The sequence below is a fragment of the Erpetoichthys calabaricus genome, chromosome 12 (assembly GCF_900747795.2).
Source record: "Erpetoichthys calabaricus chromosome 12, fErpCal1.3, whole genome shotgun sequence".
Lineage (NCBI taxonomy): Eukaryota > Metazoa > Chordata > Cladistia > Polypteriformes > Polypteridae > Erpetoichthys > Erpetoichthys calabaricus.
In genome coordinates this window covers 2,983,674-2,998,961 of record NC_041405.2, presented here as the reverse complement: position 1 = coordinate 2,998,961, position 15,288 = coordinate 2,983,674, and the positions used below count along the sequence as shown (strand labels likewise).

Below are 15,288 nucleotides of genomic sequence, written 5' to 3'. Positions count from 1 at the left end.
TAAAGTGAGGTGGAGGGTTGACCATCTATGCAAGTCTTGCTTAATTTTTTTCCATACAGACGGCGAAATTTTATTGATAAAGAGATATACGTTTACTTGTGATATTTACCCCTAGGTATTTAAACTGATCTGCAATAATAAAAGGGAAAGTGTCCAATCTAATATTGTATGCTTGAGAATTCACTGGAAAGAGCACACTTTTATTCAAATTCTGAGACCAGAGACCTTTTGAAATTCCGTTAGTGCCGTTATGACTGCAGGCATAGTATTTTGTAGGTCCGATATATACAGTACCATATCATCTGCATATAGAGAAATTTTCTGTTCCAGTCCTTCTCTGATAATCCCCTTTATCTGATAAGCATTTCGACAGTGAACTGCCAGTGGTTCAATGGTGATTGCAAATAGCAGTGGTGACAAGGGGCATCCTTGTCTGGTACCACGTTCTAGTTTAAGGTAGTCTGAGCAAATGTTGTTAATACAAACTGAAACTTCTGGATTGGTACACAGTAGTTTGATCCATGCACAAATATTCGGGCCAAACCCAAATTTCTTTAATGTAGTGAAAAGGTAGTTCCATTCAATCATATCAAATGCTTTTTCTGCATCCAGCGATAATATCTCCAGGGCATTTGTCTTTGCAGATGAATATATTACATTGAACAGGCGTCGGAGATTGGAAGCTAAGTGTCAGGCTTTAATAAATCCAGTTTGATCTTGTGATATTACCGAAGGCAGCACTTTCTCCATCCTTGTAGCTAGGATTTTGGAGAGAATCTTAATATCATCATTCAGAAGTGAAATTGGTCTGTATGATGCACATTGTGATAAGTCTTTGTTTTGTTTTGGAAAGATGATTAATGCTAGGCGAAAAGTTTGAGGTAGAATTTGATTGTCTCTAGCTTCTGTAAATGTTGCCAATAAGAGGGGAGCTAGCAGAGTGGAGAATTTCTTATAAAATTCGACAGGGTAGCCATCAGGGCCTGCTGCTTTCCCTTTCTGAAGTGACTTTATAGCATCTAGTAATTCTGATCGCGCCAGAGGTTTATCCAATTCCTCTACAATAAAAGTATCTATTTGTGGTATCTGTAATGTATCCGGAAATGCATTAGATTGTGTGTTGTCTTCTTTGAAGTCAGTAGAATATAAACAGACAATTTCACCATGTTCTTTTTTTCTCTGTGGCTTAAATACATTCTGATGCTATTGTGAAGGTAGAAAAAAAAAAAGACGGCTCAGAAGATGGTATGTGAGACTTTTAAAACGTATCGTGTCATTACAATGGGGATTATGCGACGCTTGAATATAAAAGCACCACGAATGCATTTCGCTTCACCACATCGAACCATTCATCAAACATCGAAGCACGCGCATCGATCCGGGAAAATCCTAAAAGCGGCTGGAGTAGCAAGAAATTCAGGCTGGAATTCAAGGTTGGAATATGGAGTTATGACAATACTTAAGACGTCCCCTGAAAATAAGCCCTAGTGCATCTTTTGGAGTAAAAATTAATATAAGACCCGGTCTCATTTTCAGAGAAACATAGTATGTCCCGTTCTCCGATTGGGATTTCTGAACTGTTATAACCTAAGAAGATGATAGACGAACATGCAGTTAGAGGTTGCCTGAATGGACATTACGCAGTGCATAGCTGTTCATGCCGTTGTCACTTCTGGTCTTGATTACTGTAACGCTCTAACATCTGGCACTTCTACTATTTCTAGTAACTTTGAAGTATTAATATTGTCATGTGTATAGAGTATAGTGAAATTCATACTTGCAGATGCAAGCATTAAGCACATCATCATGGCACTAGACACCGCAAACGAGATTAGACTGTAATAAATCGGCTTACCCGACATTCTCCTCACCCCTGTTTCTGCGAAGTGCTACAGTTTTCTTTTGTTGAATTTGGACAAAACAGAGGTGCTGCTGCTCGGCTCAAAAGCCACTAAAAACCTGCCATCGGTACAATCCCCATCTGTCGTTAGACTCTCTGTAGGTTATTCCCAGTACAGTAGGAAACTTCAGTATCTCTATAGACTCTCTGATCTTTTATTTAAAATCCAAGTAAAAAATATTTCTAAAATAAACTTTTCACTTCAGAAATATTATAAAACCTAAAAGTGTGCCACCATTCCATGTGGCCAAAAAACGTATCCATGCAGTGATTACTACTTGACTGGATGGCTGTAACACTTTGCTTGGTTGGCTACACTTCAGTGTCCCTTAAAGGACATCAGTTAGATCTGAATGCAGCAGCTAGAGTGCTCATCAGAATCAGAAAACACTGTATGTACATATTAACCTTTTGTGTTTACTTTGGCTTCCTGTAAATTTTTGCGCTGATCAGAAGATATTGCAATCAAGCAAATTTTATTAATAAAGCAGAATTACAAACAATGTGTTATTCAAAGTACTGCACGTATGAAAAGCTAAAACATAGGGAAAACAAACTTTCAGACGTCATTATGAGCACAGATACCTTAAGACAAAAAAAGCAAAAGTATAAAAACATACATGAAGATGGACCCAAAAACTAATGAAGAAAAAAAAAAAAAAGGTGTGCGTCGAGTCTCGATTCAAAAAACAGGAAAAGGAGCAGCTCTGACACTGTGGGGTAAGCTGCTACAAAGGCACGATGCCACTTAAGTTATAACCACAACTGAGACACATCCAATAATAGCCAACATGATGACCAAGATGGCACCAGTGTGTCGTCAAGCCGTCATGTCTTCCTTCTGTTCATTTTGTTCTGTATCACTCGGAATAGCTCTTTGATATAAAAGCTTTGCATGGTTTTGGACCTCAATATTTGACTAACCTTTTAATTCTTTACAATCCCACCCACCTGCTCCGATCACAAGGATCAGCATACCATGTGGTCCCTAGAATTGAAAAAGCCACAGCGGGTAATAAAGCTTTGACGTATGAAGCACCCAATTTATAGAGTAACCCTTTCTACAGAGGTTTGTGATTCAGACACACTTTCAGCTAAATAAAGTTTGTTTAGTCAGACCTGTAAGTTAGTCGGTCATTTTCTAAACCACTTAGTCCTGAGCAGGGTCACAGGGATCTGCTAGAGCCAATCCCAGCTTGTATAGGGTGCAGAGCAGGAACAAATCCTGGAGATGTTGCTGGTCCATTGCAGAACAAGCACACACATGGGCCAATTTAGGGTCGCCAACTCGCCTAACCTGCATGTCTTTGGACTGTAGGAGGAAACCCACACAGACAAAGGGAGAACATGCAAACTCCACACAGTGAGGACCACAACATAAACCCTGGTCTCCTTACTGAGAGGCAGCAGTGCTAACACCTGATGGTCTATTTTTTTTTTTTTTTTAATTGTATTATTTTTATTTTTTAACCCCTTTCCTTGACACTGACATGTTAGATCTGCTTTGTGGGCAGAAATCTATAAAGTTGTTTTGGGACAACAACAACTACTACTGTTAAAGTCTGCTATATAAATTATATCACTCCATTATAAAAAAAAATCCTGGAAAGGAAAAGCAGGGTGATGAGACGTGATCTTCTCAGAAGACACTTAAAAGACGCGCGAGATAAAACACTGGCCACGGAGCGTCTTGTGGGGACCGTTAACATGAGACTTGGTGCCAAGAGATTGTCCCAAGCACGTAGCACACACAGATCCTGTGCTCTCAGCACATAAAGCGTATAAGGACAATACGTTCTAGATGAAACGTTAATGACCAAACAAAGAAGAAAGAGCAGCGCAGAGAAAAGAGGCCCAAAAGCGTTGGAGAAAAAAAGGCAGACAAGAGATTATGAAAGCAGTGGAATTCGAAAGGCTCAAACAAACGATGGCGCGATACACACACAGAGAAAGGTACAGAATATGAAAGCAGTAAAATTCGAAAGTATTGTAGCGTCCCTGCCAGGTTGAAGCCTTTTTTGTTTTAATTGGCTGTTAGGTTCAATTGAAGGGAGGACTGAGTACAGCACAGAAGACTGATAGCGGGGTATTGATTGATGCGGTAAAGGGGGGTGAGACCCGGGAGAGGAGGGGTTGGAGAGGGTGCTAGACAGTTGTGTTTGGGGTTATGAAGTCGGCGATTGTTCAAGTAAAACTTTTGTGACACTTTATTATGTCAGTCGCTACAGTATCAAAAAAAAAAAAAAAAAACAAAACATAGTAAAGATCACATTAGCGCAAACAAAAGGTAATTAATCATCAGAACCAGGTGTAATTGAAAAAATAGCAGGACAAATTGAGGTCAGAAATAAAAGGCAAAGAGTCGGAAAAAAAAAATCTTTTCACCTTTGCATCATTCAATGCACAAAACGTGGATTTACACAATAATGGACCATACTCTATGAGAATTTGTGGTCCCGCACCAGTTAAAGTAACGACAAATTTAATTTCAAAGAATACACAATTTGGTTAGGTGTAGATTTATGATCACGGAGAAGCGATGTAAATTTTAACAGGAGACAAGAAAGGTGATGTATATATTCCGCAAATAATATTAGACACCAAAGGAGATTGTGATATGCCATTCATATTAAAATGTTTACAGTTTACCGTGAGAAGTGCTTTTGCTACGACAATTAACAAATCATAGGGACAAGCATTAGAAAACATTTATTAGAGAAACAGAAACAATATTCACTCACGGGCAGTTATACGTTGCGTTGTCACAATGTGTCTCCAAAAACGGAATCAAAATTCAATGCGATCTTGAAGAAAAGATAAATTCCAAATATTGTTTTTAATGAAGCTTTAAAGTAAAAGTGCAAATAATGAAACAAACAATTCCAAAGAAAAAAAAAAAGCTTTTGAAATTGTATATCCAATTAACCAAACACAGGGTTTGGCAAGTGAAGCCCCCTAATATAATTATATAAAATTCAATTTGACCGACAAGAGAAATGTTGAAGGGTAAGCCTGGTATTATTCAAGTAATTTCTTCATAAACACGGTATATATGTATTTGCCATATGAAATTGTGTTCTTAAGTTGAGAGTTGCCTATAAATTTAAAAAAATATATATATTTTGTCTGCACTGGTGCTTTACAATGGAGGCTATAGGCGCAGGGGGCACTACCAGAAAATTAAAGCCTACAGTAATAACTTACTGATGAAGCTGCAAGTGTTTAAATGGTTATTTGTAAGACTCGGACAATGTGTAAATTCACGAGATAGTATTGCCCTATTGCTTTTTACGATATTTTACACAGAGGAGGAAAAAAAAAAGAGCACATCTGTGTTGCTTTTCTGGTTGTGCAGCTGGTAGCCCCGTGATTGCCAAGCCTATATTAGGCCAGGGTTAAGTCCCCCTTTAGTCTGTACGGGATTTTTTTTTTTTTTTTTAACCTTCATGATGTCGACAATGCAAATCCCTTAGATAACAAATATTCTCTTTCATTAAGCTTGTATTTTTATGCCAGTTCAACTTAGTCAGTGAAGTGAGCTGTAAAAAACAGCAACTGAGAGACATAAAGCCACTACACTGCAAAAACTGTACTGTTAATGGGTGCCATTCAAAATAAAGCCTGAACGACCAAAGACGAGGAACACCGTTAATCTGTACAGATGCCCAATTGTACGAGAATTCAGCACAACCCATTATCAGGCAGACAGAAATAAAGTCTGGTTAAAGTGCAAAGCTCTCAAAAACCACGTAAAGCAAACAGCACGCATACAGCATGAGCACTGCAGCGCTGCAAAGTCAGCATTCCATCCAACTGGCATTATTAGGATTTAAAAGGCAGACACCTTTATTCCAAGTACTGTGCAATAACAAACCATTACATTTGAAATTTTAATGATTTTTAAAAGTAGACAAGAAATTGTGAATAAAATTCAAAGCAGGGAGCAAGCAAAGTGTGATGAAAAACTACAGCTTCAACTAAAAAATAAGAACATCCAAACAGTAGATGCGAGATTGTCAAGACCTGCTGGACCAAATGGCCCGTACTCGTCAAAACTGTCCCAAAGTTGTTTAACTGCTGATTAGCTCAGAGCTGCTGAAAAAAAAATATTAAGGTGACTGAGGGAACCCCATCCCTAATTTAATAAGGCCCAAAGATTTGTAGTTGACTTCAAGTTATTATAACTGCTAATACCATTACAATATTTTAAAATATTGTTCCAAAATAATAAAAATCCTTATTAAGTAAAGCTTACTGAACCCTCCTGTCACAACCTCTCTATCTTTTAAAACAGGACAGGATCCAGACATACAGTATTTAGCCCAGTCGGTGAAGAATAACTGCTCCAAAACTGTATTCAAGATCTGAGAGATTACGTTTGACAAGCCATCTAAAGTGAGCACGTGGCCCCTAAAGCTTGGATTTCTGATGCAAAATCAAGTTTCATTATACAAAAACAGATAAACATTAACATTTGAAAGTACCTTAAAAACCACTGGGCCACTGTATTAGACAGTGATATCCTAGTGTGAACGTTATCTTAATATCACAAGACCTTTGCTTGCTAGAGTAAAAGACAAGCAGATATAAGCAGCAGCTTGACATCTGGAATGAACAAACACCGGCCTACTTGTTTATAGCAACAGACTAATGACATCCTTTTTGCATGCAATCTTATTTCTGTCAAGGGCCAGATTTATGTACAAGGCCATATTAGTAAATCTACACTGTAAGAGAAGACGACACTTGTGGACGGACGACCACCCACGGCTTTTCAACACTATGCCCATGCACTTGTCCCATCGCTGTTTCACTTTATCAGAATTCTGAACTTTGGATTTTATCTGAACCGTAAACAATAGGTGCTCACTTCCACTCTCATCCATCCATCCATCCATTTTCCAACCCGCTGAATCCGAACACAGGGTCACGGGGGTCTGCTGAAGCCAATCCCAGCCAATACAGGGCACAAGGCACGAACCAATTCCGGGCAGGGTGCCAACCCACCGCAGGACACACACAAACACACCCACACCCACACACCAAGCACACACTAGGGCCAATTTAGAATCGCCAATCCACCTAAACTGCATGTCTTTGGACTGTGGGAGGAAACCGGAGCGCCCGGAGGAAACCCACACAGACACGGGGTCCACTCTCATTCACAACACAAAAGTGAGGCCATCAATTCCATCAGGGCTGTTACTGCATTACAACTCATAAAATAAATCAAATGTTTAAACGTCTACTAGCTGCAGCACTCTGCATCTTAATATTTGTGAACATTGTTTTTCACAGATCTGCAGGTGTCTTACTAATTATACCATGTCTTACCATATCTGCACAGGTTGCATGTGTAAGTGGAGAAAGTCTGCGGAGTTCAGCACAACTTCTCAACATAAGTTGCGATTATGAGATTTTCACCCATCACAACACTTTTCCTTTTCATAGGCACATATGTCTGTAGTACTAGGGTGTTGTATCGTGTTAACCAAAATGAATGTAGTGAGAAGTCATGCAATATGACACATTTTATTGGCTAACTAAAAAGACTACAATATGCAGGCTTTCGAGGCAACTCAGGCCCCTTCTTCAGGCAAGATGTAATGTAAAAAGCTCAAAAGCTTGCATATTGTAATCTTTTTAGTTAGCCAATAAAAGGGGTCATTTTGCTCGAGTCCTCACTATAGGCACATACAATACTTATGAGGAACTCTAAATGAAATAGGCTTCTAGAGTAAACTGCACTGAAAGTTTTCATTGTTTGTGTTATTGTTACTATAGTTCACGTTCCGTCAACAGAAATACACACATATACAGACACACACACAGAAATCACTCCAAGAAGCAGTCAAACACAGTTCAAGGGAGCATGAAAAGAAATGTATCTAAAGTTTTGAAGCTGAAAATTTAACCCTATCCATATCAATAGACACACACAAAATTTTATATATATAAAAAAATTCGGGTCCGAATAAAAAGGATATGGGGAAGACAACTGATGTGACACACAGAACACCACAATTTCCCATCTCCTTAGAATGGAGGAGTTTACTCCTGCGGGAAGAGACGTCACTTCCCGTTTCTGATCATCAACTCCTCCCCTTCTGCCTTCCACCGCTACCAAAGTTGACAATACCACAACAGCAGGGTCAGTTTTAACCAGAACTCCATCTTGAGCAGAGTTCTTGAAGACCGAGCCCTTGACACTTTTTTGTTGCTGTTGCTGCTTAATTTTGTTTCTCATCCAACAATACACTTTGGTGCCGTTCCCTAGGTTCCACATGCTGAAGTCAAAATTTTAGCACCAATTGAAACACCAGCATCTACCATCATGAAAACTGTAAACTGTGTTATCCACTCCACAAGAAAAATGATGTGGTTTGTAGAAGGCAAGCTTTACTAACTACTAAAAAAACCAAAATCCTTTAGCTCCAAATAAACAGTCCGACACAAAGTGTGCCTTACTTTCCAAACCAGTCAGGTGCATCACTAGGTGAGGAGCACACAGAAAATGCAGTGACAAGTGGACAGACGTGCATGCCTCAGGCATCTAATCTTACAGCCACATACACAAAAACACCACACAATCTTTCACTTGGGATCACACAAAATTGGCACCACCATCATTACCACACATTAAAGCGGCCTTGAGCTCTCGGACTTTCAAAGGTACATTGAAATTAAAGAACAGAAATCCATGCAATACCAAAAAAAAAAAATCAAATCAGCCGGTACTCCACATTTCCACACTGTTGCATTTCCTATGTGTGTTGTATACTTCATGACCCAGTGCCTTTCACCCAACACTTAGAAACTTGTCACACCAGTCACTTTCACTGTCCAAACTTCTCTCGCTCTTTCTTAACAGTCTCCTAATTTGCTGATGCACTTCCCTCAGCCTTGAATGTTGCTGCCTTGCCACTCCAGAGTTCAATGTTTGTGAACAGTAAATTACTAAGAGACAGTCAACACACAAGCTAGCAGTCTTCCTGCACACAATAGCTGCAGGGGGTCTCAAAACTGGAAGGATGGGTTAAAAGTGTTCGTGTTTATGACAGCACTGCATTAATTTGCTCCTCACCTGGCTTTAGCGCAGAGGGCCTTAACTTCGTTTTCTTTGATTAGTTCACATCGGCGGAGTTGCTCAATTTGTCTGTCCAGGTCGCTGACATCCGCCATGGCTGCTGGGACGGATGTGTCCAAGTGAAGATGGAGCAGAAAAGTACAAAAGGAAGGGGGGAGGGGGGGAGAAAAGGCAGTGAGGAAAACAGGAGCAAGTAGAAAATTGGGAGACCTCTGTTAAGGAAGAGGGAGACAAAAAAACAAGGAGAGAAGGGTAAATATTTCCAGGAAACAATTGCAAATGACAAAAGTAAACAGGAAATGCTTGACACAGGCGGATCATAAATAAGCAATCAGATGCAACCTGTGAAAGCCTCAACTTTGATCAAGACCACAGGTCAAGGCGATTGTTTCTGGAACAATAGTTAGCTTCGGACATCCCAAGATGGGACTGTATGAAAATTGCACCAGGGGTACTGTAAAATGGAAATGCAAAAAGACAGTTTCCCTTCAGAAATTAAAGTGCATCAAATCAAAATATATCTTTATATACATATAATAATTTTGGGGCGGAGTGGTGGCTCTTAGGCTAAAGATCTGTGCTCGTATCCAGAAGGTTGCTGGTTCGAATCCCCATCACTGCCAAAAGAGATCCTACTGTGCTAGGCCCTTGAGCAAGACCCTTAACATGTAATTGCTCCAGGGGCGCTGTACAATGGCTGACCCTGCGCTATGACCCCAAGGGGTATGCGAAAACTAACAAATTCCTAATACAAGAAATTGTATAAGGCGAAATAAAGAACAAAAAAAAAATAAACACACAAACCGTTTGACCTATTGACCTGAAATTTGGTACACATATACTACGTGACATCTACTGTCCGCTTTCAGGGTGATGATTGACCTCTCCAAGGTTATTCCTCTTTTTATTTTATTGTAGAATCAACTCTCGGCAGCGGTCAGCAGGACTGCCGTGCAGTGCATACGTACGGGTGCCATTCTCATTATCACCACCTTCGCTGTCACTTCCCCTAACTCTTCATATCTTAAATCATTCTTCAGGCAGGTTGAAGACTTAAATGTCAGCTTAAGCGAAAAATGAAAGAAAACGCACTAAGTAACTGTAACACAAACACTGACGTAATCAAGTTTAACGCGAAGATGCCGACGAAAGAAGAGAAGAAGCGGGCTGCTAGGGTGGTGAAAAGAAGAGCTGCTCAGGAACAGCAAGCGCATCAACCTCTGAGCAAACGAATGCTAAACTATAAGTCAAGTGTATTTGCAGTGCGCTGTTACAGGTGAATATGTGTGTGTGTGCCCAAAGACACATGCTTTGGAAATGCTCCAGGTTAGCTACTGCAAAAATGTACCCATTCCTCATTTAGTATTATGAAACTAGACCTTAATGTACACTTCTTTGGTTCCTCATAACACTTGTAAAGCATCAGTAAAGTGTTAATTCATCTCTGCAGTGGTCAGAGGTGGCTTAACTGAGACATACTTCTCTTGCTATTACATATTTAGCATAGAACCTGTGAATCCTTCATATTAACAAGTAATTTTACCACCATATCAATATGTCAGAGAGCACAGAGAATAACTTACCGGCTGATGTATTATAAGTGTTATGAAGATCAAAAGAAGCCTTTCTTCATTTCGTTATACTGTTTAAGAGCAAAAGATGCATTTTTGCAGAACTTAAACTGAAGAGTTACTCATACTCTAACAATATTTATTTTTTTTTAAAGACACACACTTGTCTTAGGAACGCAAATAACTACAGATCGTTCCCACCAAGCTTGGAGAATGTGGCACACACTTTTGTCTTGAATTTTGCCTTAAACTTCTAAGCTGATTGGATCAACTACTACATACTGTACAATACCAGCTCCATGCTCAGGTCTTCAAAGTGAATACCCCAAGTAAAACTAACACAGTTTTGTAGCAGCCACTAAATGACGCTTTGCTCTGCAGGTATAAAAGGCAGTTTAAAGTATACACCCTGGCACCATGGCAGCCTACAGGTGTCAACTCCCTGTACACCACAGTAAAATATGAGATCTGTCGAGACAAAAGGGGCTCAACTCAAACTCAGCTTATCTCCCTGTAATGAGTGCTGTATACCTGTGAGCCTTGTAAAGCACCTTCTGATGGTGCCATAAACAAAAGACAAATAAAGAACAGATAATACAGGTCTTATAGGAAATGAAGAAATTATCAGTGGCAATTACTGCATTCATGTAAAATCTGACTTTGAACAAATACCTGAAGGAGGACCTTTCAACTAGCAAAATTAAATTGGATGCAGGGGTGAAGTGTGTGTAATGAAAATTGCCACATTCAAGATTTATCAAAAATATCAATTCACGTATTTCTCCCTGTGCAGGATCACTGAAGGTAGAAGTATATCCTAAAAATCAGCCCCAACAACAAAACATTGTATTTATAAAGCACATAGTATAAACAATGTCATCATTAAAAAGAGTGCTTTATATTAAAATATAGAAAAGAGGCAAAAAAGAGTGAAATAACATATCAAACTTGAAAAGGTACAACACATACACACATATATATACATACATATATATAAATTAGAAAAAGCATACTGAATAAGATACGTTTTCAATCTTTTAAAAAAGACTCCCTGCTGGCGAGACCCCAGAATTATGTCATAGCCATGGACCAATGGAGCAGAGGGCTCGATCTGCCACTGTACAAGGGTCTATCCACAGGACAATCAGGTTATTAGCAGGTGCAGCCCAAAGACAGATGGCAGAAGCCATTGGAGTAAGTAGGTCCTGAAGGCATGTGGGTGCTGTGACAGCAAGACACTTGTACATGGGAAGCAGAAACTTGTATCGGACCCCCAGCTTAATTGGAAACTGATGTAGGGGGAACAAAAAAAAAACGTGTGTGAATATTTTCGTGCATTAATGAGTACACATGCAGCCCGATTTAGGACGTACTGTAACTTCTATTCCAGGTGGTCTTTTTGGGAGACCAAGAAACAAGAGGGTTTAAAGGGATAATAACAGCATGAACCAGCAGCTTGCACTGACATGGATGATCTCAGTTTGGATAGATTAGTAAGGTGATGGAAAAATGTCTTAGAAATACAAGCAACCTTGCTATTGAAAGAAAGAGTGACCTCAAACTGAACATTTAGGCTTGTACTTAAAGAGGCCAGTGGACTCATTTACAGCTCTAATCTTATACGATGGCTCCTCAATGAACACGACTAAAAGTTCTTTGATATTTCTGAACTTGTGTCACCGCGAGTCACGGACGATCACCTTTCTTGGTACTAATCCTGGATGGGACGCCCGTCCTCGTGTGCCAATGACCTCCTAGTTGAATGAGAGAATGTCGCGAGAAGCGCGGAAAAGCGGCTGACCCCCCCACCCCAATTTCGACAACAGACGTGTCAACGTCCTTCGAATTACGGATTCTTCGCCTGTAACTTTAAGGATTCGCTGCACCTGGCAGAAGAAGATTTTGACTGTCTCGTCCCGCCAAACGGCGCCTCGAAAAGTGGGCTGAAAGGCTCTTTCTTTATGTGTAAAGCCCGGGCTCAAACTAACGCGACTCAAGAACGCAGCCCTTCTCTCCCTCCGACGAGCTCGGCTTGAGCAGAAAAAAAGTGACAAACAAATGGGGGTTGGGGAGGGGGGTTAGGACCCTCAGACAAAACGCTTACTGCGCAACGACAGGAAGAGTCGAGCGCTCTGTCGACTAACCGACCGGCCCCTGGAACAAAACCCAGCTCAAGCGCAGTCCCACTATCTCCACACCGTCGCACCACGGGCCGGAATCACAATATGCATTCCCGCACCGCTACATTCTCGAAGCCGTTTTTTGGATTTCTTTAAATATTTACCTCTGAAATAAGGAAACTTTCTCGGAGTCCGCACTCACCGCCACTTCGACGACAACGACTCTGAGAAGCCCCAGCTTCCGCTGTGGAAGCGCGCCGCACGATACCAATATTAGGCCGCGCGTACGGCAGGCGTGGGGGCGCGCACGTCACCGTCAAGGCGGAGCCATTGGGCACGAGTCATCGTGACGCACGTCATGCACGACTTGAAAATCATTCGCGACTCTTCTGCGTAAGCTATTCTTCATTTTGGTTTTTTAGTCATTTTGTGTTCATGACAGCATTGTGTTATTAATATACTTTTACTTTTTCACAGCAAAACAACTTTAAAGTGTTGAATATTCGATAGATAGAGCGACAAAAATTTAGTTGTCCCTGCTCTCCTAAGAAAGGTCCTGAAGTGTGTAAGACCCACAGATGGCTCCCCGAAAAGGCCTAAAGCTCAGAAAATAAACCCAGCTGAGTTTTTGGCTGAATCCGGGTGCTCTGGTAAGGATTTTGAACCCCCTGAAAGGTCAGTTTTTCTCGTAAGGTGGAACAGGTGATTTACCTCTTATTTCTACTCTATTTAGACCTGGTGATCAGAGTTGGCCTATATTGGTTGATTGAGTTAGGGCATTAAGTATATATAATACTGATGGCCATAATCTTATTTTTTTTTTGCATCATTTTATTACTTATAAGGAATTTTTCAAAGCTTTAAATAAACCCACAAACAAAAAAAGAGAACAAATGCAAACTGAAATTTCACAAAATAACCGAGAGCCTATATTAATTACATCCAGATGTGATAAATTAAACATTTGTGTAATCAGATTATAGTTTTTGCATAATTCAAAACTATTCTTAACGTCTAAAATTTTTTTGAAATTTTACAAAGTAAAGTATTATTAAAAAATCACCACAAAGACCCGGAAAGAGGACATATTCTTGAACCCTTTAGATTTATCAAAGGATACGTTTGGTATATATGGTATAAGTTAATTTATTTTTCCTCAAACATGGTATATATGAATTTGCCAGGTGAAATTGTGTTCTAAAGTTAAGCCTTTTCTATTAATTAAAATAAAGTACTATTTTATAATGCAACCTTACGAGGCACAAGGTGCCACCAGAACATTGAAATCTAAACATGTTAACTGTTGAAGCCGCAAAAGAAAACATGTCTTCTGTGTTTGGGGTCTGGAAATATTTGCATCATTTTATCATATTTTCCTGGTACAGTTTTTCTCAAAGCAAGAATACGTTTTTTTACTCAATTCTGCGAGTTCTTACATAAATACGAAAGTAAATCAAATCAGAATTTCCATGTTGGATAGTAGTACTAGGGTGTTGTACCATGTTAGCCATTATGAATGTAGAGAAAAGCCAAGCAAAACAACACCTTTTATTGTTGTAACTAAGAAGATTACAATATGCAGGCTTTCAAGGCAACTCAGGATTTTGCCTGAAGAAGGGGCCTGAGTTTCCTTGAAAGCCTGCATATTTTAATCTTTTTAGTTAGCCAATAAAAGGGGTCATTTTGCTTGGCTTTTATCTACATGTTGGATAGCAAAGCCAAGAATTGACACTGGGTTCAAAAGGAATGGCCAATGCCAAAAACATCTTCAGACCTCGCATGGTGGATCCAACAACAACAACATTTATTTCTATAGCACATTTTCATACATAAAAAAGTAGCTCAAAGTGCTTTACATAATAAAGAAAAGAAAAATAAAAGACAAAATAAGAAATTAAAATAAGACAACATTAGTTAACATAGAAAAAGAGTAAGGTCTGATGGCCAGGGGGGACAGAAAAACAAAAAAAAACTCCAGACGGCTGGAGAAAAAAATAAAATCTGCAGGGGTTCCAGGCCATGAGACAACCCAGTCCCCTCTGGGCATTCTACCTAACATAAATGAAATAGTCCTCTTTGTATTTAGGGTTCTCACAGAAGGACTTCATGATGATGGTCATGCAGACTTCTGGCTTTTAATCCATCACTGTTGGAACATCACGGTGCTTTGAGTAGATGCGCCACCACCAAAAGGACACCAGAAAAGGAAACAAGATCCAGAATCCAGATCAAGTGCCTCTGCCACCCCTTCATATTTAGGTTGGCAGTTTGTCACAGCCGTATTAAAAGATGGAGAATGTTTTATGGATTTGTCCCGACGGTTTCTGGGTTTGTTTGAGATTAAATTGAAAGTGGGTATTTTTGCCAACCCTGACATTAGAAAAATGATTTGTGATGCAGAATTTGATGGTGTGATAAACGACCTGGAACGAGAGCTTGGGGTATCATTCAGAGAAGTCATTTCTAAGTTTTTAGGTAACAATTAAGATCCAAGTTATAGTTATAATTTCAATGAACCGAGATGTAGAATGAGCCTCACAGTTCACTTTTTGATTAACATTCGATCAAATAAGGGTCCCCTGTGGGTGGGTATGCACAGAAACATTGCAG

At 39.7% G+C, this 15,288-nt stretch overlaps 1 protein-coding gene across 1 annotated transcript in view; it reads right to left on the bottom strand.

Moving 5' to 3' along the window:
* The window catches only part of LOC114661700 (serine/threonine-protein phosphatase 4 catalytic subunit B), a 34,319-nt gene extending 21,348 nt beyond the window's left edge, over positions 1 to 12,971 (bottom strand). Inside the window, exons 1-2 of the mRNA XM_028814862.2 lie at positions 12,843 to 12,971; positions 8,985 to 9,199 (exon numbers count right to left, since the gene is read on the bottom strand). Of these exons, the coding sequence (XP_028670695.1) occupies positions 8,985 to 9,082 (98 nt within the window). The 5' untranslated portion in view covers positions 9,083 to 9,199; positions 12,843 to 12,971. The remainder of the gene's footprint in view (positions 1 to 8,984; positions 9,200 to 12,842) is intronic.
* Positions 12,972 to 15,288: the final 2,317 nt, after the last annotated feature.